Source organism: Protopterus annectens, chromosome 16.part0, assembly GCF_019279795.1.
Source record: "Protopterus annectens isolate FY-2018-M chromosome 16.part0, PAN1.0, whole genome shotgun sequence".
NCBI lineage: Eukaryota > Metazoa > Chordata > Ceratodontiformes > Protopteridae > Protopterus > Protopterus annectens.
In genome coordinates, this window is record NC_056750.1 from 794,252,168 (window position 1) to 794,279,820 (window position 27,653).

General features: G+C 43.3%; 1 protein-coding gene across 1 annotated transcript in view; it reads right to left on the minus strand.

Moving 5' to 3' along the window:
* Window positions 1-27,653, minus strand: part of LOC122790655 (exonuclease mut-7 homolog) — a gene marked incomplete in the record, with an annotated part of 2,442,473 nt that overhangs the window by 1,890,075 nt on the left and 524,745 nt on the right. The window contains 1 exon segment of the mRNA XM_044058180.1: window positions 7,039-7,209. Coding sequence (XP_043914115.1) covers window positions 7,039-7,209 — 171 coding nt within the window.

Consider the following 27,653-nt stretch of genomic DNA (forward strand, 5'->3'; position numbering starts at 1 on the left):
TGGGGGTCAGATTGGGAAAAAAGATGCTAAGGATGAAACTACCAGGTAAAATGAAAAGAGGAAGGCCTAAGGTAAGGTTTATGGCTGTGGTGAGAGGACATGCAGGTGGTTGGTGTGACAGGAGCAAGATGCAGAGAGCAGGAAGAAATGCAAACAGATGATCCGCTGTGGCGACCCCTAACGGGAGCAGCCGAAAGAAGTATCACTTCACTGAAATACCATTTCACTGAGACCAAATCACCTAAAGTTCATTTCACTGAAAGTTCATTTCACTGAAAGTTCATTTCACCTACAAAAAGAAGTTATGTACTCACCATAACGTTCCATCTGAGTAGGTAACTTCATTTGTCTGCAACCTGTAGGTATCGGATCTGAGCCGGCAGCTTTCCAAGCTAAAAGATCTGAGCTCCAAGCTCCTCCCCCTACCCATAATGCCCTGCCATCTCCCTCAAACCCTCAGATCGAGTTTGCCAGAAAAAAGGCAATAGGAAATTCTATAACCTAGGAAAGGATTACAATACGTTCCAGTGATGTCAACTGAACAAGGACATATCCTGATCCTTTGATAACGAACTAAGGGTCCGGAGGATGAAGTGAGGGTCGGTTGCAGACAAATGAAGTTACCTACTCAGATGGAATGTTATGGTGAGTACATAACTTCTTTATCTGAAGTAGTTAACTTCATCTGCTCAGCAACCTGTGGGACAGAGTCCCCAGCTACTAGCAACTTGGGAGGCCCTTATGGAAGGAATTCCGGAGCACTGCGGAGCCAAACGATGCACGCCCCCTGGATATTAAATCCAATTTATAGTGTGTAATAAAGGTATGAGAGGAAGCCCAAGTAGCTGCTGAGCAAATGTCATCCAAAGAAACCCTTAACCAGAAAGCAGCAGAAGTTGCCATAGATCGGGTAGAATGGGCTCGCACTCTCAGGGGCTCAGAATGACCAGAACTTTTGTATGCTAGGAGAATGCATTGGGAAATCCATCTAGCTAAGGTTACGTTAGTGACTGGCTTCCCCAGACAAGATTTTGCAAAGGAAACAAAAAGTTGATCAGATTTTCGAAGATCTGCTGTTCTGTTAAAGTAAAAACTTAACTGTCTGTGAACATCCAGACAATGAAGTCTGTATTCTCCTTTGTTTTGGAAATTTGGAAAGAAGACAGGTAGATTGATGGACTGGTTGATGTTGGCTTCTGAAGTCACTTTGGGCAGAAAAGAGGGATTAGTCCTGAGGGAGACCCTGTCTTTATGAAAGATGATGTATGGAGGCTTACTGCAAAGAGCGTGACACGCCGATATCCTTCTAGCAGAAGTAATGGCAATCAGGAAGGCCGTCTTCCAAGATACATATTTTAAGTCGACTGAAGCCGTGGGTTCAAAAGGAGGCCCAAGTCAGAGCTTGAAGAACTAGGGTAAGATCCCATGGAGGCACTGCATCTTTAATGGGGGGTCTTAACAAAAGGTTCGTTTCATGAATGTTTTGCATATCTTAGAGGACACTAGGGGCCCTGAGCTGTTTCCAACATGGTAGTGGGAAATAGCTGCCAACTGAACTTTAATAGTAGAAGCACTAGCTCCTTGACCAAAGGTATGGGAAAGAAAGTCTAGAACTGCTGGGATAGCAGCCGTGAAGGGGTCCAAGTTCCTGTGCTCTGCCCAGACAGAGAAACGTTTCCATTTACTCTTGTAGATTTTCCTGGTAGACTGTTTATGGGCGGCCACCTGGATGGCCTTAACCGAGGAAGATTTACCGGGAGTCCTAGCCATTAAGGGAACTGGATCAACCAAGCTGAGAGCTTGAGGTAGTCCAGCTCGGGGGGTCTTCAATCCTAAAGGATGAGAGATCAGATCTGGATTGGCTCTATGATCCAGGGAGGATGTACTAGATGAGACCGCAGGTAAGGGAACCAGGTTTGACAAGGCCAGAATGGGGCTATGAGGATAACTCTGCTCCCCAACTGACGAGCTTTCTGCAAGAATTTTGTCATCAATGGAAGAGGAGGATAAGCATACAGAAGACCGGATGGCCAAGCATGAACTAGAGCATCTCTGGGGGCTTCCCCTGATGGGGGAATCAGAGCGAAGAACTCCCTGCACTTTGTGTTTGAAGGCGAGGCGAAGAGATCGCAGCAAGGTTGACCCCATTCGAGGAAGATTTGTTTCGCTACTGCTGGGTTCAGAGACCACTCGTAAGGTGAGAGGATCATTCGACTCAACCTGTCCGCCAAGATGTTTGACCGACCCGGGATGTGCATTGCTATGAGAAAGCAGTTGGTAGATATCGCCCATTCCCATACTCTCATTGCCTCCCTGCAAAGTGGATAGGATCTGGTTCCCCCGTTTGTTTATGTACCAGACTACCGACATGTTGTCTGTTTGAATTGCAATAGTTCCTGGAGGAAGAAGCGGATGGAGAGCCTGCAACGCTAGAAGCACCACCCTCATCTCCAGGACACTGATATGCAGTGAGGTCTCTGTGAAAGTCCACGTGCCTTAGATGGATCAGCCCATGCAATGCCCCCCCCCCCACCCGAGGAGAGAGGCGTCCGTGGTCACCGTGACTTGGGGAGGGGGTATAACGAAGGGGCGGCCATCTTGGAGATCTCTGGAGCAGAGCCACTAAAAAAGCGACTCCCTGCAAATACTGCGGAGGGGAATAGGTGTAGACAGGGGGTGAAAAAGAATGGACCATTGAACTTGCAATGTCCATTGAAGGATTCTCATCTTCAGGCGAGCGAAGGGCAACAGATTGATGTCTGCTGCCATGGATCCCAGGGCCCTCAGGACTAGTTCCACTGGGGGAGCTGACGATTGTAAGAGGTCTAGAATGTGAAGGCTTAGATTGCGAAGTCTGTCCGCTGTCAGAAAGACTCTGGATTGTATAGTCTATCCTGGCCCCTATGACTTCCAAAATTTCAGTAGGTTGAAGGGAGGATTTCTGGTGGTTGATCGTGATCCCTAGGTGGTGGGCTAGGTGTAAGTAGTAGTCCCTGCCTGAGCAGAGTTGATGCCTGGTGGGGGGCGGTTAGGAGCCAGTCGTCCAGGTACGGAAAGACCTGTATTCCCTGAAGCCTTAGGTGGGCCCCTACAACTGCCCTGACCTTGGTGAACACCCTGGGGGCTGTGGTGAGACCAAAGGGTAGGACCCTAAACTGATAATGGCTGGCTCACAGCCTAAAGCGGAGGAACCTTCTGGATCATCTGTCCATCAGAATGTGGTAGTACGCATCCTTGAGGTCTATCGAGCGCATCCAGTCGTTCTCCTGCAAAAGTGGGAGAATGGATTGAATAGTGACCATCCGGAATTTTTCTTTGGCGACTGACAGGTTCAGTGTGGACAGGTCGAGAATAGGTCATAAGTTCCCCGTCCTTTTTGGCACGAAAAAGAACCTGGAGTAAAAGCCTGATCTGGATTGCTCGGGGGGGGGGGGGGGACGCGCTGGATAGCTCTCTTTCTTAGCAGCCCTCGAATTTCTGATGCTGCTGCCTCCCTCTGATCGGGTGGAACATCGGGGAGCCTTGTTCATCGGGGAGGGTAAGATAGGAGAGGAATTGAATAGCCTCTGGATATGATTCGGAGCACCCAGCGGATCTGTCGTAATGGACTCCCAATTTGCTAGGTATTCCGAGAAGCGCCCCCTGACTGCCTCCAGAGAGGAGCAGTCGGGCAACCCCTCAGGGCTGCTGCGTGGGTCAATCTGAAAAAGGTTCTCTCGACCCAAAATTCTTCGGACCCCCCCTGCCTCTGGGCCGGCATTCACCCTGTCCTCCTCTGCCTCTGAAGGACGAAGGATCTGGAGCGAAATGGGATTGTTGAGCTTTCAGGAATCACATCTTCTTTTGTCTTCTTTGGTTCCTGGAGTAGGACCTCTGAGGAGCCGAGAAGCGGATCCAGATGGCAGATGACATCTTCCAGTCTTTCTCGCTCTGGAGGAGCGAATCGCAGACGGTTTTGCCGAAAAGCGTAGAACCATCAAAAGGGGCGTTTGTGAAGGACGCCTTGAAGGATTCCACAAAATCGCTGAGACGGAGCCAGGCCTGTCTACGTAAGATGACACCTGTTCCGCTAGCTCTAGCTGCTCCCTCAGTAGTATGGGAGAGAAGCCGCATAGATGTGTTGGTGATTGACTTGAGAGTGGCCATTCGAGCCGAGAAGGTCTGCTTGTCCTCGGCCGGCATGGACTCTGGGGGGTGACCCAGCATACACTTTAATCAGGTCCCGCTGGAGCTGAATCACATGTGCCATATAATTCAGTGACCTTACAGAGAAGGTCGCTGAAGAGAATATCCGCTTTCCCAAGCGGTCCATCATCCGAGACTCCTTGTCTGGAGGATGCATCAAGGAACTCTCCTGTGCTAATTCCTTTTTAGTGGCAGCCGCCACCACCATGGCATCCACTGGGGCACCCTTGCTTCAAACTGTCCTGTCCATGGGAGGGCTGAGGATCCTGTCCGGTCTCTTGGGTACTGGCTCAACAGTGTCTGGCTCCTTCCATGCCCTGATAGTTATGAGGTCTACCAGGGGGTCGGCGGGAGGGGACACCCAAGAGGTAGATGGGCCTGCATCAAACGCCTCCAGAAACACAGACTCATCCAAGGAAGGTTTTTGAGCAGACCACCCCCCTCTAATGCGTAACATTTCCATAATGTCTCCAAAGGAGACGTCTTCGGGGGGGTGACCTTGGGGAACCTTCCCCTTCCTCTAAGTCTGTGTCCTCCGTGAGGGACTCGGGGGAGTCCAAGTGCCTCCTCTTGCACTTTCGTTTGTGAGGGACCTCCTCGGGGGGGGCTGTCCGAAGAGGCCTCACCAACAATGTCCTGTTCCTCTATGGGAACAATCTGGGACGTAGGCGCAGGCTGTCTCTGGGACCGGATGATGGAAGACAGGCCCTTCTGAGTGGGAATGGCAGGTGGATCCGTAGCAAGAGCCTGGGGCCTCGAATCCCTCAAAAGGACCCTCTCCATGACGTCAAATGCCGAGGGGGAACTGCTTTCCCTTGGATCTGAAAGCAGTCCCCTCGGATCCGACTTGCAGACCGGCACCGAAGGTGAACCGATCGGATCCGAAAGGGTAGTGTGCCCCGACCTTAATGGAGCCCCGACCTTAATGGAGCCAAAGGCCCACTGACCCCTCCAGATCCGACGATCAGCTCACGGCCCCAAGAGCTTGGATCCGACAGACTCGAGGGTACAGTCGGCGCCATAGTAGGAAACGCTGTCGGCACCGACCCTACCCTGGCTCCAAAGCTAGTCGGCTCCGACAGCTCCGAACCCCGAAAGCGTGTCGGAGAAGGAGCAATGGGGGCGAAAAAGGTGTCGAAGCATCTGGGCCTGGAGAAATCGACGCATCATCTGGTCCATGTCTGCGTCCGATAAACTTCTGGTAGATCTAGAAGCGGCCACCGAAGCCGGCCGGGAAGGCCGCCTAGATGACCTCGAAGGTGACCCTGGAGTTGAAGGCTGCACAAATAGAGCAGCCCGAGGAGAGGTGATCAACCCCCAGGCACAGGAAGCACAGAGTGTGGCCATCTACTGGGGACAGCTTATGGCCACACTCGGTACATTTAGAGAAAATGGCTTTAGGGCCTTCAGTCATTATAGAAAAGAAAATAGGTCCACAAGCACACACCTTCACACACGCAGAGGAGAATAAATCTAGCTTAACCAAAAAGAAACTACCCAAAAAAGGCTAGAAAGGTAAGAGGGAGTTCATACACACAAACTTAGAGAAAGTTTGACAGAAATTTAAGATTTAAATGCTAAACTCACAGTACTATGCTCGGAGCTTATTCTGAGAAGCTTATAGAAGTCGCGGCAAACGAGATCTGGGGGTTAGAGGGAGATGACAGGGCATTATGGGTAGGGGGAGGAGCTTGGAGCTCGGATCTTTTAGTTCGGAAAGCTGCCGGCTCGGATCCAAATCGGATCCAATACCCACAGGTTGTTGAGCAAATGAAGTTAACTACTTCAGATCTCATTTTACTGACAAGTAATACTCTAAAGCAAGTCAAAGGTATATGTCCTCTTCCCCACTGTAGTCTGATCCTGTTGTTAAAATATATAGTTAGTGGGGGTGTGGGGGACACAGCCCCCCACTTAATTTGGTTTTCTGCTGTCTGGGTTTTTGTTTTTTTTTACATTATTTGCTAAAACCGAACTAGGTGGGGGGCTGTGCCCCCCCACCTCCCTAACTATACATACTAACCAGCAGGATTGCACTACAGTGGGGAAAAGAACATATACCTTTGACTTGCTTTACAGTACTACTTGTTAGTGAAATGAGTTTTAGATGAAATGAAGTTTAGGTGATTTAATCTCGGTGAAATGGGTGTCAGTGAAATGGTCTTTCAGTGAAGTGATACGAATCCATATATATATATATATATATATATATATATATATATGTGTGTGTGTGTGTGTGTGTGTGTGTGTGTGTGTGTGTGTGTGTGTGTGTGTGTGTGTGTGTGTGTGTGTGTGTGTGTGTGTGTGTGTGTGTGTGTGTGTGTGTGAGAAAAAAGAGAGGCTAGAAAACAATTACTTAGGATAAACTGTAAGAGATTAGATACCATTAAAGATACAATAATGAAGGGAGATGAATTGGAACTTAAAAGATAAACAGCAAAGAAAACCACGACCAGACCATGGGGTGATTTTTTGATTACCCATTCATTGAACCAAGTTGTGCATATATAGGGTTAGGGAGAAACTCTGCTTCACATGGATGGGTAATCGAAAAATCACCCCCTGGTCTGGCACCTATGTTTCTGATGGGAAGAGAGAATCAGTAAATGACTCCATATATAAATCAAATTTGTGGGACGTATTTGGGAATTGTAAGACCAGGCTTATAGGGGCCTTAGTGGTCGTTAGTCTAGTGCACATCTATGAAACTATGACTGATGAAGAATGAATGATTACTTTTTTAAATGTAATTTGTAACTTGTTGCTTCTTTCAAGTTGAAGAAATGATGTATATAAAAAATGATAAAAGAGCTGTGATCCCTGCAGCCATTAATCAATAAATCTATTACTAACCTGAGAGGCTACAGGATTTGTTCGTATCCAGTCCTGGAACTCGGTGACAATATAGTGGCCTAGGGAATGCCCTTTGCCCTTTCTCAGATCACCACAGTTTTCTAGCATAATAAGAATCCCATCCAAAGGCTCTTTCAAGGCTGCAAATCCACTTGTCGCTGTTTCACGAAGCTGTAGACAAAAAAAAAAGCCACTGATTAGAGCTTACCATATTGCAGATGGGATGGTGTATGCTGACTGGAGATGTGCAGGTAGTGATCTAAAAAAGATTGTGTCATCATTTCGGTAAAAGCCAAAATGGAGAAAAGGATACACACACACACACACACACACACACACACACACACACACACACACACACACACACACACACATACAAAATAGGAGGGATGAGCAACTATAAAATGACTTAACTGCAACAGCTATTTTAATATGGCAGAGTGAAGGCACCCTGCACTAGAATAAAAACAATTAAAAAAAACTTATTTTACCGTTGTTCAACACTCATTGTTTTGTGTGCCTGTGTGTGCTTTTTAAAGCAAATATGTACTATTACTTTAAGTGATATGAAGTCATATCAGTAGTTTTTTTTATTCTTGGATTTTTCCAAATTGTAACATATAATAAATGTAATAATGTCCCATGTCAAAATGAATCATTATTTATTATGGTCTGCATCATAATATTTAGGGAAAACACATAAGATGATGGTAGTTGCTTGAAACCTAACATAGCTATGTATATTCAACAAAGAGGGCCTTTCAGTAGTTAATATACGCCCATGTATGGATCCCTAAACCGTGGAAAATTCTTACGGCGACCCACTGATATCACCGCAAATAGCAACTGCCCTCCAGCTGTCTTCCCTATTTTTGAAAGAAACCCAGACACACAAGATGAGATGTCATCACCCCTTCAATAAGAGCCAAAAATCAATACAAAGAGTGCAGTTTGTCAAAAGTGACAAACGTTAAGAGTAGCAAGAAAAGTACAGTTTTGTACCTGCTGTGCTGTATTAGCACTCGAACATCTACATTTATGGTAGGTACAAAACTGTACTATGTTCATCGTGCATACAGCTGCAGTCATAACAGATGGGTAGAATCCCAAAGCTAAAATAAGGGTGGTAGGCACTAGGTGGAACTAGGAGGAGCCAGAATGCCCTGCAAAACTGCAGTGGCAAAACCTGCTCTAGATTTGGAGTTATAAAGGCAGGTGATGGTGCTTGGAGAAAGTATGCACAGAACTCCAAGTGGCAGCTTCCAAAATATCTTTGGTAGGAACCCCCCCCCCCCCTGAGGAAAGCTGCAGAGGTAGCTGTGGCCCTAGTGGAGTGAGACCTTATGCCTGCAGGTACAGTTTTACCATGAAGAGAGTAACAAAAGTGTATGCAGTGGGCTATCCACTGAGATTGTCTGTTTGGAAATAGGCTTCCCTTGAGCCCCTGTAGCATAGGACACAAAGAGTTGCTCTGATTTTCTGAAAGGCTTTGTTCTGTCCAAATAATGACGTAGTTGCCTGTGAATGTCCAAAAATGTAGTAGCCTCTCCCCTTTGTTTTGAGGACTGGGGTAAAAGGTAGGTAAGTGGATAGCCTGATTCAAGGCTACCCTGGATACTACCTTTGGCATAAAGGAAGGGTTGGTTCGTAAGGAAACTCTGTCCTGATGGAAAATGATGAAAGGTTGCACAGCCATGAGGGCTTGTAGTTCAGAAACCCTGCCAGCTAAGGTGATAGCCAGCAGGAAGGCTGTTTTCCAGGACAAATACTGCAGTTCTGATGAGGCACCTGGCTTGAAAGGAGGCAAAGTCAGTTTCTCTAGAATGAAATTGAGATCCCAAGCAGGCACTGATTGTTTCCTTGGGGGTTTTATATTCTTAACCCCTCTGAGGAACTGCCTTAAGAGGGGGTGAGAGAATAAAGGAGGGTCAGTGTTGTATTCTGCAGAAATGGCTGAGGCATGGATTTTGATGGAAGAGAATTAAAGTCCACTGCTTAGCATCTCGGCTAGGTACTGTAATATTTGAGGTAAATTTAATATTCCAGGGTTCTGGCCCTTTTTCTCATTCCAAGCACAAAATTGTTTCCATTTGGCGGAGTAGGCTTTTCTAGTAGAAGGTCTTCTGGCCTCCAAAATGACATCCTGTACCTCCTTGGAGAGTAGGGTCTGTTGTGATTTTAAGGAATCTTCCATGCGGCTAGATTGAGTGTTTTCAGCTGACTGTGAAGAGTTTTGAAGTTGTGCTGAGTCAGTAGAAGAGGCATTAGAGGCAGGATCCATGGTGGGGAATGTGTCAGGCTCCTCAGGAGTGGGTACCAGTGTTGCCTTGGCCAGTCTGGAGTGATGAGAATAATCTGTGGTCTGTCTGCTCTGGTTTTTAATAGAACTTTGGGCAGCAGAGGAAGAGGTGGAAAGGCATAAACTGTCATTGTTGTCCAACTGAAAGAGAGTGCGTCCACTTTCCAGGCCTGTGGATGAAAGGTCCTTGAGCAGAATTTTGCCAATTGGTGATTTCTGTGGGAGGCAAAGAGATCTATGTCTGGCCTTCCCCATGCTTGAATTATCTTTGAAAAAACTTGAGGATGCAACTTCCATTCATGTGGATCTGTCATATTTCTTCTTAGGTTGTCTGCCAGCATGTTTTCCTTGCCTGGCAGGAACTGTGCTTGAAGCTCTATTTGCAATTCTAGAGCCATGTTCCAGAGAGACATGGCTAGCCTGCATAGGGGGTATGAATGGGTTCCTCCCTGTTTGTTTATGTACCACATTACTGTGGTGTTGTCTGTCCTTATCAATAGCTGGCCTGGATGCAGCAGGTCTTTGAAAGCTATAATAGCATTTATTACTGCTAGCATTTCTTTTTGATTGATGTGTAGGTGCTTTTCCTTTTGGGATCATCTGCCCTGAATGCACCGATTTGTCACGTGCGCCCCCCAGGCGTAATCCGACGTGTCTGTTGTGATGATTTGGCTTGCTTGAGGCTTGCAGAATGGGAGACCTGTGTTTCTTTGGCATGCTTGAGCCCACCACAGAAATTCCTTTTGAAGACATGGAATTAGTAGTATTATTGTTTCCAAGCTGTGGCTGTGTTGAGACCATAGGTTTTTCAGGTACCATTGAAGTTTCCTCATATGCAGCTTTGCACATGGGATTAGCAGGATGCAAGATGCCATGAATCCCAGAGCCTGCAGGATTTTCCTTGCAGTCAGCCTGGTGAAAGTTGCCAATTTTCTGAAGTATTGAGTTAGTTGCCCTTGTTTCTCTGGCGTGAGGTAGGCCATCTGGGTGTTTGTATCCAAGTTGGCACCCAGGAAAATTATTGTTTGAGATGGTAGTAGCCTTGATTTCTGTTTGTTGACTGTGTATCCCAGGGAATTCAACAACCTTATTACAAAAGCCAGATGTTTCAGAAGTATGTGCTTGCTGTCTGCTTGGATCAGGCAGTCGTCCAGATATGGGTATATTTGTTTCCTTTGTAGTCTGCAGTAGGCAATTACTGATGCCAGGCATTTCGTGAACACTCTGGGTGCAGTAGACAAGCCAAAGGGCAATTCAGAGAATTGATAATGTGTTGACCTGCAAGAAATCTGAGGTATCTTCTGCAATCTTGTCTGATTGGGACATGCAGGTATGCCTCCTTGAAGTCCAATGTTACCAGCCAAGACTCCTTGCCCAGCATGGGAAGAAGCTGCTGTAATGTGAGCATCTTAAATTTTGGCATGAGTAAAAAAGTGTTTAGGATGGATAGGTCCAAAATAGGTCTCCAATCTTTGCCCTTCCTTGGTACCAGGAATAGTCTGAAATAAAAACCTTGACCCTGTTCTTGTGCAGGTACCTCTTGAAGAGCTTTCATGTCCATGAGATCTGAAATTTGTTTTTGTGCCTCTGCCCTTTGATTGCGTGGCAGGTTTGGCATGCCTCTCATTTTTGGAAGGGTGTGAAAGTGGAATCTGTAGCCTCTGTCTATAATGTCCAAGATCCATTTGTCTTTTGTGACAATATGCCAATTTTTTTGAAAATGGTGCCAGTTTCCCGCCTAAAGGTGCTGCCATTTGAGCCTTGCTTGGCATGCAAATGGGAAAGTCACTGGTTCTGCTTTCTGAATGGCTGTGAACTATCCTCACTACCTCTTTGGGTAGTTGCTTGCCATTGTCTGCCTCTAAATGATCCTTGAGATTGCCCTCTACCCCTCTGGTGCCTGTATCTACCTCTTAGGGGTCTGTCGGTGGCTGGAAAGGACCAATTTTTTTTTAAGGCGAATTTCTACTGAAACGTGGAGGTTGTACCTGTAGGTAGTTTTTCACTGTTTGCATTGATTTTGCCTTTTCCTCCATTTTCTTTAATACCGCCTCAGCTTTAACACCAAACAATGCATCTTTTTGCAGAGGTGCATCCAGTAATTTAGCTTTGACATGATCTGGTAAGGTTTGCTCTTTGAGCCAAGCATGTCTACGTATGACTGATCCTGTAACAGCAACTCTACATGAGGCTTCTAAAGCATCAAAACCACATTGCAAGGTATGTTTACCTACTTGCTCTGTACTATGTATCAAATCCTGCAACTCCTTCAAATCTGGTTGTTCAGGTTGTGACATTTTGCTTCTCAACTGTGATAACAGAAACTGTTGGTACTTTAACATATGGAACTGGCAGTTTAATGCCCTCATGGATAAGGTGGCCGAGGTGTATACCTTTTTCCCCCCACCTTTCTAAAGCTCTGGAATCCCTCTTTGAAGGTAATGGATTTTTAGTAGTGGAGGCCGTAATTCCCTTGGGGCCCTGTGAGATAGTTTCTGGGTCAGCCGCATGGCTTTTGTATAGGAATTGGTGTGAGTCAGGAACCCGGTAATACCCGTCAGGCTTGACTGGAGCTGGAGGCAAAGAATCTGGGTTGAGGCAGGACTCCGAATACACATCATCAAGGATATCTAAGACAGGAGGTATAGCCAGAGGCCTGTGCTGAGGGAGCAAGAGAAAATCCCTAAGCCTTTTCTTGGAGTCTGAGTACTCTTGGCCTTCCCAATGGAAGTGTTCCCTCAAGGTATGCAAGGTTTCCCCAAGAGAGTACTCCTCGGGGGGGGGGGGGGGGACAGAAGGAATGGACTTCTCTGCATCAGAATCTTCAAAAGGGGAGTATGAATGTTCCTGGTCATCAGAATGTTCTGAAATAATGGAGGCCTGGTCCGAGGAGGGGGATTCTTCCTCCACTCTGCCCCTTTTTTCCGGGGGGGGGGGTTTGAGAACCCCTGATAAGAGTAATTAAGTCCTCAGCCATTTTGAGCATCTGCTTTTTAGGCATGGGGTCTTGAGAAGGGCCCTGTGGGGTTTGTTTTTTAGAATGCATGGCCGTCTTAGACTTAGTGAAAGCCTTGATGGAAAAAGAAGAGGAAGGCCTGAAGACACCTTGAGAGGAGGCAGACCTGTCTAAACTCCGAGTTTCACCGCCAAGAGTGGCTTCGGTATCTGTAGTCGGGGTGTGGGCCGAAGAACCTGCGACCTCGGTTCCAGAAGACACCACCAATGAAGTGTCGTCGGTAGTCAGGGGCTGCGAAGGCGCCTCGCTGAGAACCGGACCACCTGTATTCGGCTTTGGCGTGGTGTCAGTAGAGGCCGCGGACCTCGTGTGTCGGTCCTTATCTTTGCATTTTTGTCAAAACTGGAGTCGGAGTATCCGACGACATTATGTAGTTAAATTTTTTGCCAAAAAAGTGCTGGGCGAACTCCGCCCGATGCTTAATGGTGCGTTTGTTGAATGTAGCACAAAAATGACAGGCCAAGACGTCGTGGTCTGGGCCTAAGCAAGGAATGCAGAGGGAATGAAAATCCTTATGCAGTATTTGCTTCCCACATGAAATACAATTATTAACTTTGTCTGACATCGGTCTGAGGCAAGAAAAGTTTCCCCAACGGGGTACTTAGCTTTCAAGAAGACTTCGGTTGCAGATATTCGTAATCTCAGGAGCTGGCCGACTAGCACTTGCGAACTGCTTCTGCTTCGGGCACCGCGCGGCAAGAAAGACTGAAGAAAATGGCGTTGGCTGGTTCTTTTATACCCCTGTCGCACTGACGTCAGGGAAGAAGCGACGACAACAGACGCCGGACCTAGACTTTGGAATTCGGCCGACCGAGGACCCGCCTGACTGCAGGAAAACCCATCTGTTATGACTGCAGCTGTATGCACAATGAACATCTAGTGTTGTGATCTACTGTTGAAATTTCTTCAAAACTAAAATAGCTGTTCTTAGGAAGAATCTTTGACAGTACCATCTTGGGAGTAACATTATGTGGTACCACTGATGTTATTGCCAAAATTTTAAACATGCAGAAACCAATATGATACATCTCAGACATGGGTACAACAGCTGTAGCTATCAAATTACTACTTCATAGGCTCAAGTGGTAATTTGACAAAACAATCCTAAAATGATGACTGATTTATTATCCTTTGATAGATTCACTCTCAGTACAATTTAAACTATTATCAGACTGACTTCAACAAAAAAAAAAGAATCTAGGCATCAGCACCCTTATTTTATAACATAATGCAACAGTTAAGACTAGTTTTAGAATATTCTTCTGTCATCAGGCCACCTCAATTAAAGTGATTAGCAAAACTAAACACACACGTGTTTTATTAAGAGAGGAAGAGTAGTTAGGAATCTGTCATACAGGGAGAGGATTGGATTTTAGGATTAAACTAATGTAAACACTAGAAATGCACAAGGTATATTAACTTATATCTGTTTAATTAGATCCATCAGCAATCCACAGACATAACATTATGATGGACTAACATGCAAAAATAACTGGAACACCACTACAGGATGTGTTCAACAGCCATGTTAACACAGTTAACACTTTAGTCAAAAAGCTAACAAAATATGGAAATATTTATCAATGAAAATTAAGTATACTCACTATATAAATGAAAAACTGTATGAATGAGGAGGAAAATGAAATGCATCAGAGCTACAAAGCAGGCTTTTAAGGCTAACTTATGCTCCTGACCACCACTGCTGTACTGAATAATTTCTTAAACAGCGCTCAAAGCTTACCTCAAAGTCCATATAAGCATGGCATTTACTTAAGCAGGTTCAATGGGTTTATCATAAGGTCCCATGGGGTGTGGCCTTATCACAACATTTTTTTTGTTTCTAGAAGTCATACTTAACTGCAGTCTTTTATTTTATTTATCTATTAAGTTACCAGAAGCTCACAATGGGCTCATTAAAAGTAAGCTTTGTTATATTAAGAAAAAAGGTCAGTGGTTTATGTAATGACTTACAAACAAATTACTGAAAATCATAGCAGCTTAACACATTTCTGAAACTGCATATGCTCATAGGCAGTTTCTAGGCTACTGATCTGTGCAGATCTTAAGAAGCCCTCTCATACAATTCATGAAGATTTTAGCCCTTACAGGTTAAGTACAAATAACCCAGAAAGGAACAAAACATTTGCATGTTGTTCCTACCCATGAGGGACAAGGGTGCTTAACCAGGGTGAATCTGCGGTTCCCCATCCACTCGTCCACATTATGTTTAATCAGTTTAAGAGAAATACTTTACTTTATGAAGACAGGAAGTTGCTTCCAAAGAAGTTGTATTTTCTGTGACACGCATCTATCCCGCCAACATGTTCTGCTTATGTTACAGAAGAAATTTAGATCTCTTGAGCATGTGTTTATGTCCCCCCATTGGATGTCTGTGAATGCGCAGGAGGTCTGACAGGTAAGGTCTGTTGAGGCCCTGTATGTGAGGCACAGATAGTCCCTCAGTAGACTGCATGACACCATGAATAGGGAGAAGACTGAGATGGTTGGACTTCCAAGATGGCTGCACAATGATCAACAGCTTAATTCCAGCTATCCTAGTGCAAAAAAGAGAAAGAGATGGGGCCAGTAACTCTTGTCATATTTAGTAAATTCAGTTACAGGCTAGTAAATACACTGCCTGGATTCCAGCTAAGATTAAGCTTAAATGGCCTGCAAGAAAATCAACTATAAAAAGTGAAAACACTGACTGAGGAATCCTGCAGCTGTTCAGCAAAAAGTAATTCAAGCTCCAGCTTTGCTGCAAGACATGGCTTCCAGTAGTCCAGATGAAAAAAATAAATCAAATGTAATCCGAGCTGATAAAAAAAACAAAACATTGAAGGAATATATCAACTCGTATAACAAAAAACTGGACAAAATGGAAAAAACAGCTTCAAAAAGACATTTAGAGAAACTGACAAAAATGCAAAAATTAAGATGATGAAATGAAGAAAAAGCGTACGGAGTATGAGACTGCTCAAAAAGAGCAGTTTCAAAAACTGGTAGATTTAGGGGATATAGCACACAGATAAAAAAGTAATTTTCTGCTATACTAGAGAAACTTGGAAAAAAAACGGACGGTATGAATTTTATGAAAGCACAAATACTGGATTGGTATTCCACAGCAGGATTTGTTAATTAAAAGGGTAAATTAAGTGTATGCTTCAAACCTAGCCATGAGAAATCAGCCAAAGCCTATACTAATAAAGATGTAATCATATAAATAGAAAACGTTGATCCTGAGACAGTTGTGGCAGAAGGGCAAAGCACTAAAAAACTGGAGACAGTAGAGGGTTTGTAGAAAATTAGTATTCATTGTACACCAAGCAAAACAGAAGCAAATTTATTTCAGCAAGAGGCCGATTTAAGATTCAAGCTGCTGAATACAGTTGTCTTCAAAGCATTTTTCCTATATGATCAAATGCATTTTTTGATGCAGAACAGGTTAAGGAGGAAACAAGGTTTATCCAACAAAAAGTGAGCCAGCAAGCAGAAGGGGACTCTGCTTTTCATTCTTCTGAGGGTAAAGTTCATAGAGATTTTGCCAGTGAAACCTTTTCCCATGTTCCAAAGGAAAATGTTTGAGACAGAAAAAGGAAAGGACTAGAAGAATCAGGAACACCTTGGCTTTGAACCAGAGCCTGGGTTGGGAAAAGGAGAATAAGAAAAAGTCCAGCAACACTGAAATTAGTAAATAAATGGGAGACTATAAAGCATCAATTTCATTTTTGAAATATAACTTTGCTAGATAAAATGTCTGAAAGACTGGATTTTTGTTGACTGTTAGACTTACGGGTGGACTGCAAATATATACCCCATGGTATGTCATTAATATTTAGGAGGACACAAAAAGGGAGAAAAAGTAACTAAGTAAAACAAGTTTTGAATTAGTAACTATATAAAACATTTCATGATATAAACTGCTTTTTACATACAATAAAGCGGTTTTGTGCATCTTGTAGCCAAGGTTAGTTTAAATGTGGGGGAGTCTTCTGTGTTGAAAATATTAAACAAGTGCTTTTTTAGTTGTAAGAAATACAGGTTTTACACTATGATAAAAGAAGAAAAGGCAAGACAAAAGAAAATGTAATGTTAATATGCTGTAATCTTCTGTTGGTGGGGTGTAGCAGTGCACTGATTACATTATATGTAGAATTAAGATATTTTCTCTTATTTTTACAAGGGTGAATGTCTATATTAATGCCCTTGGCTTAAGCTATAAAAAAGTAGCCTTGACAAATATGACAAAATGATAAAAAGCCATGAAAAAGACCAAGTTTCTTATCCGCAAAGGTAATGCCGTGTTTTTTTCCATTAGCATATGTTCAGTGGGTGTCAGGAAGTCTGCAGTTGTACATTCTTTTCTGAGTGAAATTTACAAAGATTCATTCATGACTGCTTCTACATGAACAGAAACTATCTACAGGTGCAAGCAATTAATCTCGAGAATTTTGGGCAATCTTTGCCGAAGGAAATTCAAAATGTAAAGGTACAATGACAAGGAGCTCAGTGAAAAATAAAGTGTAAAATTATGGGAAGTGAGTAAGAGATGGCCTTAACACTTCAATACATTTAATAGACAATGTATAATTTAGTTTTATTTAAAGACAGGCATTTTTCTTAGGAGTAAAAGTTGTTTTTCATATCTGAGAAGGGACTAGAGATAAGAAAAAAACAGATACCATTCAGTATAAGTGACATTACAGGCTGTAGCATGCACTTTAGCATGGGTAACATTTTTTTGACCAACAAGCAGAATAACCAGGAGCCGCTCCAAAGATATAAAGGTAAAAAAAAGCTCTGACTACGGCCCAATCAACCCAGCTTCGATTAGCGGCTCAGGTGACTGACAAAGCAGCAGAGAGGGATGGGCGTGCCTGTCCCAAGTGGGAGGATGCTATTTAATGACGTTCCCTTAGGGAAGGTATGGTCTAAAGAGGCGAGCTGCTCTCAGACATAATCAACAATTGCTGGAGGTGGGGCAGCCAGTGGATAGGGCATTTAAATAACTTCTCAGGATGGATGCAAACATGGACAAGCCCAAAAGATGCCCTTAAGATCCATGACTGGCTACAGCAATACTACAGTAAGTCCAGGGAGGTAGGAGGGGCTGGTATACCTGGTGTGGATGTGGATCACTGGTAGCCACACCAGATAAATAATGTCTCAAGGGGAAACAAATATTAAAACAAAATAACCAAGTGCCTCGTATAGCCTGCTGTCATTTAGACAAAAAAGGAAGAGCATGTAGCAATAAAATGACATTTTACATCTATTATAAGCATAATCAACTTTTCTAAAACCATCAGCTTTGCTCACCTTAAAACATCTCTACAAGCAGCTTTTTAATGTTGGCATTTCTTTTATTAAAAGCATTTTTTGTTCTCCTACAACTTTTCTTAATTCTAAATTACAAGCAAGATCTTATTCTTATTAAAAATTTCTTTAATAACCAAGAAATCCAAACTAAGTCAAAATAATCCCTAAATGCCTGCCCTTTCTTACTCATTTGCCCTTGTGTTAATTCCTGTCACTTAACCAGTTAATAGCAAAAGGTAACACTTTACATCTAACTTTTTGACCAGATTTTGCATGATTTCCAAAAATAAGCATGATCTGCTGTCAATAACAGATGCATGCTATGAATGCTATGAAATACAGCACATGCATTTCTAGCAATTTCCTTTCCATTAATGTTTATGGTTGGCTTAAACACCATCTTGCCTTCAAGTAATATTAAGATCCAAAAAGTAACATTGCTAATATCACTGCTAGGTGTCAGTTTCAAAAAAGATGGAAATTCCTCCAAGGATGTTTCAATACTTGACCTTAGCATAAAAACAGTGCCAATGAAGTTCAGCATTTTAGGTTTCCTTAGCTACACAGTGCATTTGCTTAAAGCAACTGTTTTCTCATGTGAAACTACTTTTAATAATGAATTCTATCTAAACTATCAAAAATCAAATTCATGTCCACACAAGCCACATTACTGTGTCTACTTAATTATCTGCTCTACACAATGCCCGAATCATGTGGAATCACAAAATATCCATTCTGAGCAGGATGCTATTCGAAGAGCATGTTGCACATTATGAACTTTTGCCACATCACGCAGGATGAGAAAAGTATTTGGAGCGAAGCACAAAAGTGTACTACATTTCCATTACTTTAAGTATCATACAATTCCTTGAAAATAATGGTGACCTTCAGACAAATTGACGGGATACTTTATATTTCTTGCCAAGTACTGTGGAGGGCTGCTAAAATCCTAAACCTATACCTACTTCAAAAGACAACAGATAAACAGAACTGAACCCACGTTTGTTAGAGATTTTCATAAAATGCTGCATATCTGGAAGGAAGCAATTAAATTTACAGTGACTCAAAACAAAGATGATGAGCCTGAGTCTAGACCCCTGGATGAAATGTCAGGACAGGTTTAACGGGCTCGTACTAAAGTTTAAGTTTCCAGATAATACTAGTGACTAGAACTGCTACTAATATGAATCAGAAGTAGTTTAAAGATAAATACCACCAGAAGTCAGACCTCTTATGTTGGGGTGGAGGTGCACTCCGTAACTGTATTCATTTCAAAGCAGAAGTGGAAGGGGGTGGCTGTACTAATTATAATTAATCTGAACCTCCTTGGGCTGGATTTGCTGAAAAGCTACAAGTGTTAAAACAAAAATATGATGGTCTCCAATTATTGGCTACAAAACCTGCTAACTTACAAACTAAAATTGGCAAAAATCACTGAATGGGGGCAACAGAAAGAACAGCTGGAGGTTACACGTGCAGCAAAGAAGAAATAACAAACAAATAATGAAACCTATTCAAATGTTAAGAAAAAATGCTTTTGGATAAAATCAATCCCGGTCAAAATGAGTGTAAAATAATGAGCAGATGGGAATGGAATCTGAATTAATAGCATGGTGAAATACAGGATATTCATTAATATTCCAGAAATATTGGACAAAACATTTGGGTTGGGGAAGAAAGTAAATTACAGCAGCTTTTGTGGAAGTTCCATTATTAGAAATAAACAGTTTCATGCCCGATAAGCACTATTTTGTTTAAAGAAATCCACAAATGCAATTTATCCAGGTGCAATTACAGTTAAACTTGAGTCCTTCAGATATAAACTCTTTAAACAAGCATTAAAGAAGAGAGCTACTGCTTTCAGTGTATTTATATAATTGATTTCCCCATGGCTGTCATAAGAAAAAGGCATGTCTTGGTTCAAATTAGGAAACTATTGCAGGAGAAAAAAATGAACACATTTTTTTGCTAACTACAGCTCATTTAAAAATAGTATAGAATGATGCTCTTATAATTTTGAAACATCTGATCAAACAGTGGAATTAACTGCTTTAGAATTTGTGCAGAAAATTGTAAGTTCCAACACCTTCATACAGGCCTTAACAGACAGTAATGATTTTCGGGATGACTGTGGACTTGGGGAAGTGATGAGATGGAATTTATTTTATATAATTTTGGGTAAGGAATAAGATTTCTCTTTTTATGTTTTGTTGTTAATTAATAAAAACAGGCACAATGAAGTCAATGCAAATTTGAAATGTTATGGTATTTAGTGTCATATAGGAAAGTGAAAGGACAATGACAAATACATTTGTAATACAGCAATCAATTATTGCAAATTTAAATGATAAAATCTCACCTAAGAATCCAGATCAATGTAATCAAAATGCATTTTACTGTTTTTAGCTGAGGAATTTAATAAGATTCCTTCATGAAAAGCAAAAGAGCAGTTTATGTTTATAAGAAACTCAGTTGATAGGCAAACTGCTGTAATTAAGAACAAGAATTAAAAACAAGAACCTCAAGAGGCTGGGTACAAACCCCGTATGTCACCTGGGGGCTAGCTAACTGGCTCATAGACAGGACCCAGGAAGTTAGAATTGGGGAGTCCATCTCTACAAAGAGGCCAGTCACAAGTTGAGTCCCTAAGGGATCAGTACTTGGAATGCTCCTTTTTGGCATTTACTTCTCAGACATCAAGGCCAATGTCAGTGGTCTCTGGCTGACTACATTTGCAGATGTTTGCAAATTAGGAGCTGTCACGAATCTCACACTGACACAAATGTTCTCCAGGAAGGGCTGACACAGACAACTGGTGTTAGAGCCATAGACTAAAACTAAATGCCAAGAGATGCAAAATAGTATCCTTTGGGAAGTCATCCATCCTTGGTAACTATCATATTGAAAACATATGACTTAGATTTAACCCAGTAGTCAGGGACTTAGAGACACACAAAGATAGAAATCTAGCCTTTGACCATCATCTGTCTACAGTGGTGAGGGAATCATTCTATGCTGCACAACTTATAAACAAAGGTACAGCATATCTAAGTCCAAGGAAGTCATTGTTCCATTGTTCATCAGACCTATCATCGAGTACAATGCCCCCTTTGGTATGTACTTAACCAGGTATATCCAACAATTGGAACATCCACAGCGGTTCCTCACTAAAAGAATACAGGGCATAAGTAAAAATGTCCTATGCAGACCGCCTCAAGGCCCTATCCCTGTATTCTGTCTTCTACAGGCTTTTGAGGGGAGATCTATGGCTGGCATATAGGGCATTGTCAGGACCCACTCTAATGGACCTCCTGCATATCCACAAAACAAACAGCATCAGAATTACCCATTCTAAAGACTTAAACCTTACCTATGATATAAACAAGACCTGCTGGAGAGCTAGATAAGTATCCCTGAGACTACCCCATCTATGGAACAGGCTCCCTAACCATGTGAAGCAGAGTTCCTCCCTAACCCAATGCAACTGCAACTTGGACAACTGGATGGGAAAACGGAAATTCATCCCTGGTTTGGCACCTATGTGGCAAATTCGACCGCATGCACAATGAGCCTTATGGATGAGTTTGACACAGACTCCAAGGGTGACCAACTGGGAAGCAACCTTCTCTTCGACTACCTCAGTAAAAGCTCCCACCAAGGTATCTGACAACTCCTTGATCAGATCACTTTATGTCTGGTGAAATTTGCCAGGAAATTGAAAGACCTTAAGTTGAAAGTCGATGAAGCTTAAATTTGTTTCCCAAATCTATCCCTCGCCCAAGACTCTCTGTTGTGTGAATTGATAAATGAAGTCTCCTCAGTGAGTTCCTTTTATTTGTCAGCCACTACGACCATGGCATCTACGGGTAAACCTTTAGCTCAGAATTGCTTATCCTCAGGTGCAGATAAAAATTTGTCCGGTCTCTTCGGGATGGGTTCAATAGTGTCCAGAGCCTTCCATGTCTGCTGAGAAATCAACTGGATGAGTTCATCTACAGGCAGACTCAACCAAGAGGTACATAGGTGAGCACCGAGAACCTGCAGGTAAAACGATTCCACTGAGGAAGGGTTTGGCGACATTCCTGCCTGTCGGGTGCCAGGATCCGTCACATAACCTATGCACTCAGGTCACTCCATGAGTTCAAATAGGACTCTGTCATTGTCCATGTAGGTGTAAATGACCTGAGACGCACCTCCCTGGACTATATGAAAAGAGACATGGAAGAGATCTATGATCTTGAAGCCCAGGCAGGTATGACCCAAGCCCTGAGTAGCATCCTGCCATCGCCCAGAATGATACCACAGTACAAGGACAAAATGATTGACTTCAACAACTGGCCAAGCTTTTGGTGTCATTCTAAAAGGATCCAATATCTGTCTGCCTGGGATGACATGGTCGACAGACCAGGATGCTTTGCCAGAGATTGCCTGTACCGGTCACCCCTGGGATTCCAGATACTGGCTAAGGCTCTTGCTGCCCCTATAGTGCCTTTTTTAGTCAAGGTTCAAATGACAAATTCACCACTAACAGGAACAGGCCAGCAAAAACTGAGGGTAATGCTACTCAATGCTAGAAGTCTAAACCTCAAAATGCACTCCCTCGAGGTACTCCTTAAAATGGAGAACATCGATATCTGTGCAGTGACAGAGACCTGGTTTCAAGGGTCCAGACAGCACCCCTGCATTACCAGGCTATAACTCATACCACAACTTTTCGGCCACCTAACCCAGACCGGAACACCAAAGGCAGAGTTGTGTCCATATTCATTAAGGATATCCACACCTCCAGCCTAGTTGCTCGGCATAATGCATCCGAAGTTATCCAAGTGCAACTAACTCTGGGCAAAACTGCAATCCAAATTGTACCTTGCTACAGATCCCCCACCATGCCCCAGGTTTCCCACTCCTCTTTTCTTGATATACTAGAAAATATTAGGGTTCAACCAAACACCCTAATAATGGGCAATTTCAACTACCCCACCATTAACTGGGAAAACTACTCGTGTACCAACTCCTTCACTCAACACTTTCTGGAATTCATAAATTCCAATGCCCTAGATTAACTTATCCACACCCCCACCGGGGCAACAATATCCTAGACCTAGTCATTACCAACATGAGTGACCCGTGTTCCACACCTGAAGTCAACCCCTCATTGGTCAGATCCGACCATAAGCTAATCACCCTAGATATCCACATACCGCCCCCACCACCCATTAAGGAAACCATGGTAAAAAATTTCTCCAAAGCCAACTTCATGCTTCTTAAGACAGAAGTGGCGAACTTCATAACACACACGCAGATGGACAATACAGCTATGACTGTTGAATCCTACACAAATGCACTCTATAAGCACTTACATGAGTGCATGGATTGTGCTATCCCAAACAGAACCAAGACGCTATCCTCCAAAAAAGGAAGCCAATCTGGTCGTCCCCTGCCATAAACAAACTCTACAACAGAAGGAAGAACTGTTGCAAGAGAGAGTAAAATTCCATGAGTGGAGGAGTTCTCTGGTCAGCCTCAGTAAGAAGCTGAGATCCCTTATAAGATCCTCCAAAGCTAGCTAAGAAAACAAAATCGGCACTGATTCTAGGGACAACCACAAAGCATTCTATAGTTATGTCAAGAATCTCAATGGCAACACCCAGATCTGCTCTGAGTTACAGCACAATGGTATGAAAATTACAGAACCAACTGATATTGCCAATGTCCTGGTTCAGTGCTAACTTTACACCCCCTCTCACCCCTAAAGGGCCCATATCTATACAGGAAGAATGCAGAGTCCCTGTAATCACAACTACGCAGGTAAAAGGTGCACTCTCTAAAGTCAAAAGCACAGCATCCATGGGACCAGACAACATCCAAGGCTGTGTTTTACACGAACTTCTGAATGAACTGGCTCACCACCTGAGCACCATGTTCATAGTCTCACATCAGGCTTTGTGCCCCCAGAATGGTGCACAGCAACTGTTATCCCACTCCACAAAGGGGGAGCCACCACTGACCCTGGGAACTAAAGCCCTATTAGCCTGACGAGCCTGGTCTGTAAGGACATGGAACGTATCATCATGGAACCATGGAACTCATAAACAAAGACATTGGTACCTCCAAACTCTGGACCCCACCCAGTTCGGGTTTGTGAAAGGCAGATCACATGCCTCCTAAACCTGATCAACTTCTTTGACGCAGTCACCAAAGCTGTAGAGGAGGATAAGGTGGTTCACACACCCTATCTTGACCTCGCCAAGGCTTTCGACACCATCCCGCATTCTGGAATTTTAACTAAACTCACTAAACTAGGTATAAATCCCTACATCACAAGATGGGTTGCCAACTGGCTCACTGGCAGAACTCGCACTGTAAAAGTTACAAACTCCAAATCTGACTTCAAACCAGTGACAAGTGGAGTACCGCAGGGTTCAGTCATGGGACCGCTCCTGTTTGGTATCTACTTCTCTGAAGTATAGGCCAACACAGAAGGCCTTTGGCTAACAAAGTTCGCAGATGACTGCAAACAAGGAGCCACAGTTGAGTCCCCAAATGATGTGGACATCCTACAGAAGGGCCTCACTGAGACAGATGCCTGGTGTCAGAGCCATGGCCTCAAGCTCAATGCCAAAAAGTGCACAGTCCTCCCCTTTGGTAAAAACTCTGTACCCATGAACTACCACATAGGTGGCAGTCTACTTAATGCAGAATGTGTGATGAGACCTGGGGACCTAGGTGGACAGTAGTCTCTCCTTTGATAATCACATTGCCACAGTAGTCAGGAAATCCTTCTACGTGGCACAACACCTCATCACAAAAGGGTTCTCATCTAGGAAAAAAGGGGTCATATTGTTCCTCTCTACTCAACACTCATTAGACCCATTATAGAGTACAATGCCCCTTTTAGAATGTACCTCACAAGATATCTGCAGCAGCTGGAAAGGCCACAGAAGTGCCTTACAAAGAGGATTACTGGCCTCAAACAGATGCCCTACACTGACAGTCTCAAAAAACTCCAGCTTTACTCTGTAGCATATCGTCTACTCCGACATGATCTCTACCCAACATATAAAGCTATGTCAAACCCAGAGCTGTTGGACATGCTACACCTAAAGAAATCCCAATCCCTCAGAGCTACACACTCTAGGGACCTAAACCTTGTCATCACAATAAACAGGACATGCTGAAGGGATACATTCCTGTCCCAGAGACTTCCCATACTCTGGAACAAGCTACCCATCTAGGTCAAGCAAAGTTCTTCATTAGCACTCTTCAAGAAAAATCTTGATAAGTGGATGGGAAATAGGAAATACACCCCGGGGATCACCTCGGTGGCTCTGCTTGACAGGGGGATGGGAAAGCCAGGGAACCTTGTTGGCTAGGCTTACTTTGGCCCTTGGGCTGATAGCCTAGTACTACCTATGAACCCTCTGTTTCAGAATCTCTAGGATGTCATCAAATAAGACATCTTCAGGTGTGACCTTGGGGGGGCCCTTCCCCTTCATCAAAATCAGTGTCTTCCATGATCAATTCCTGCATGCAATCCAAATATTTCCTGTTGCACTTCTTCGGAGGAACCTTCTCAGGGGCATAATCTGGGGAGGTATCAGAAGATGACAGAACCTGTATCTGAGAATCCTGAGGTTTTGGTACTCGCTGTCTCAGTGGATAGACAGGCCAAATAACTGGACGTGAGGAAGGTACCTGATCCTAGGAGGAAAGGGCTGACTGAGTCACTGAAAGAGACAAGGCCCTCTCCAATGCCTCGATGTTTGGCCCTTCCAAAGAGAAGAGAGAGCCCAGAGCCAAGGTAGACTGCCTTGAAACTGAGGTCACCCCAACTTTGAAGAAACCTCCCCCAAATCAGAAGCCACAGCCAAACCGAACCATGTCAACACTCTGAGGTGCAGGGATGGCTCTAAAAAAATGGAGTTGACTCCTGCCCCTCAGGGCTAACAGGATGGGTACGGCCTTGGGAGGTCTACTCAGGGTAATGACTGGTTCTGAAGATAGAGAAACCTCTGGAACAGATACAGTCGACACCGGATGAGGAAGTCTGAGCAAGAGTAGTTTGAGGGGTGAATGAAGGTTCGGCTCTGACCCATAAGAGGTCAGAGCTGAAGGGAGTCCTATAAAACCTCTCACTCACAATATTTTATTCACCAGTCTCTCCATGTCTAATTCTGTAAGGCTTTTGGTGGAACAGACTGATGACAGAAGAGGTGTCTTTCGTCTTAAGATAAATACCCACAAAAGGGGTTGATAGATGGGGAGTTAACTAGTCCTCGGTAAAAATTCCCATTGTCCAATATCTAAAGTCTTCACCGATGTAGACAGCGCTGATGAAGAAGCAGAAGGTACATTATCCTCTGCCAAACCCTTAGGTGTCGAAGGATTTGTCATAATGGTGTTGATTAGTGCCAGCAATTTCCCCCGTACCAAAGGTTTTGAGTCAGAGTCCTTCGGTTCCGAGGAACTTTTTTGAACTGAGGATTTATGTTTCTTAGATGTCGGTACTAACGGAGAAGTGGGCACTGACAAACTCCTCTTTTTACCCTTCTCCAAAGAATAAGGGAAAGAAATATCCACTTACTTTTGAGTACAGCAGATATGGCCTCACCAAAGGTGGAAGAGATAAAGCCTTTCAAAATCAATTTGTTTCTTCTTTCAACAAGCACTCTATGGCTAAACCCATGACAAATACTGCAACCGTCCTGTAAATGTACAGGATGCAAATAATATATACAAAAGATAAAAGTCAGGTAAGGGTATCTTATGGCCACACTTCTGACATTTTTTAAAGCCAGAATGGCCTTAAGATTTCTCAAGCCATGATAGAAAAAAACGGCTGGAAGACACACACTCAACACTTACACGAAAGTGAGATAGAGAACACTCTTACACAACAACACTGGAAAGAAAAGCTAAAGATAGGGTTAGTTTTTAACTTTTTTTTTTTTTTTAAACTGGACAACAGGGAAGGAACTATCGATAATGATAATTGAGAAGTACACGAACATGTATGGAAAAGAGGCTACCAATGACGATAGCAGCGAAATACACAGGAGTGTAGGAAAGGGACCAGTGAACTTTAGATAAAGGTTAGAGAAACAGTGAAAGGTAATAAAAAGTGAAAAGGTAGAGAAATTTAAAGAAATTGGAAAAAATTACCTAAAGCAAATTAACTAAGCTCGAGAACTCTGGTGAATGTATCTGTCCGAAAAAGAGGCAAACACAATCTGAGGTAACTGGGAGAGTGGGATTGTCGGTAAAAGTGAAGCTTGAGAGTTTTTGGTCAGCATGAGCTGTCATAACGGCTGAGTCGTTCCAGTATCGTAACTGAACCCCACATGTCAAGAATAAAATGAAATTTGACATTAGAGCAACTTTTTGATGAGATGGGCATTTTAATCAACATGTTTAGAAAAAGAGGATACACACTGAACCTACTCAATAAGAAAAAAAAAATAAGTTGTTAAAAACTGCTTTAAGAGAGATGCACTGATTTTGAAGGCTGGTCTCACTTCTAATGCATCTAATGAATTTAGCATACCCCCCCCCCCCGAGGGAAAATGAAACAAAAGGGGCCATGATAACTAATAATCATGATGTAACAACTATAGTTGAAGTCCTCAATACTTATTGGAACACACTTCCTTTAGAGGTGAAAAACCCCATTTACTGTTTAGCAGGGGCAACAACTTAAGACATTCTTTGGCGAGTAATACCTCTGGAAAAATAAACACATGTAAGTCACTTCTGTATAAGGGTGGAGCCTGTAAGTTCTGCTTGTATAATAATGATGGACCCTATCTTACAGTACATGGTTATAACAGTGCAATGAAATGTCCTGGGTGTTGAAATTGTAATGTCAAAATGGTAGTTTATTTGGCAACTTGTTCAACATGTCAAGCATTATACGTGGGCAAAACAACAAGGAAATTAAAAGAACATATAGGACAGCATTGGTAGGGATATTAAGAATAAAAA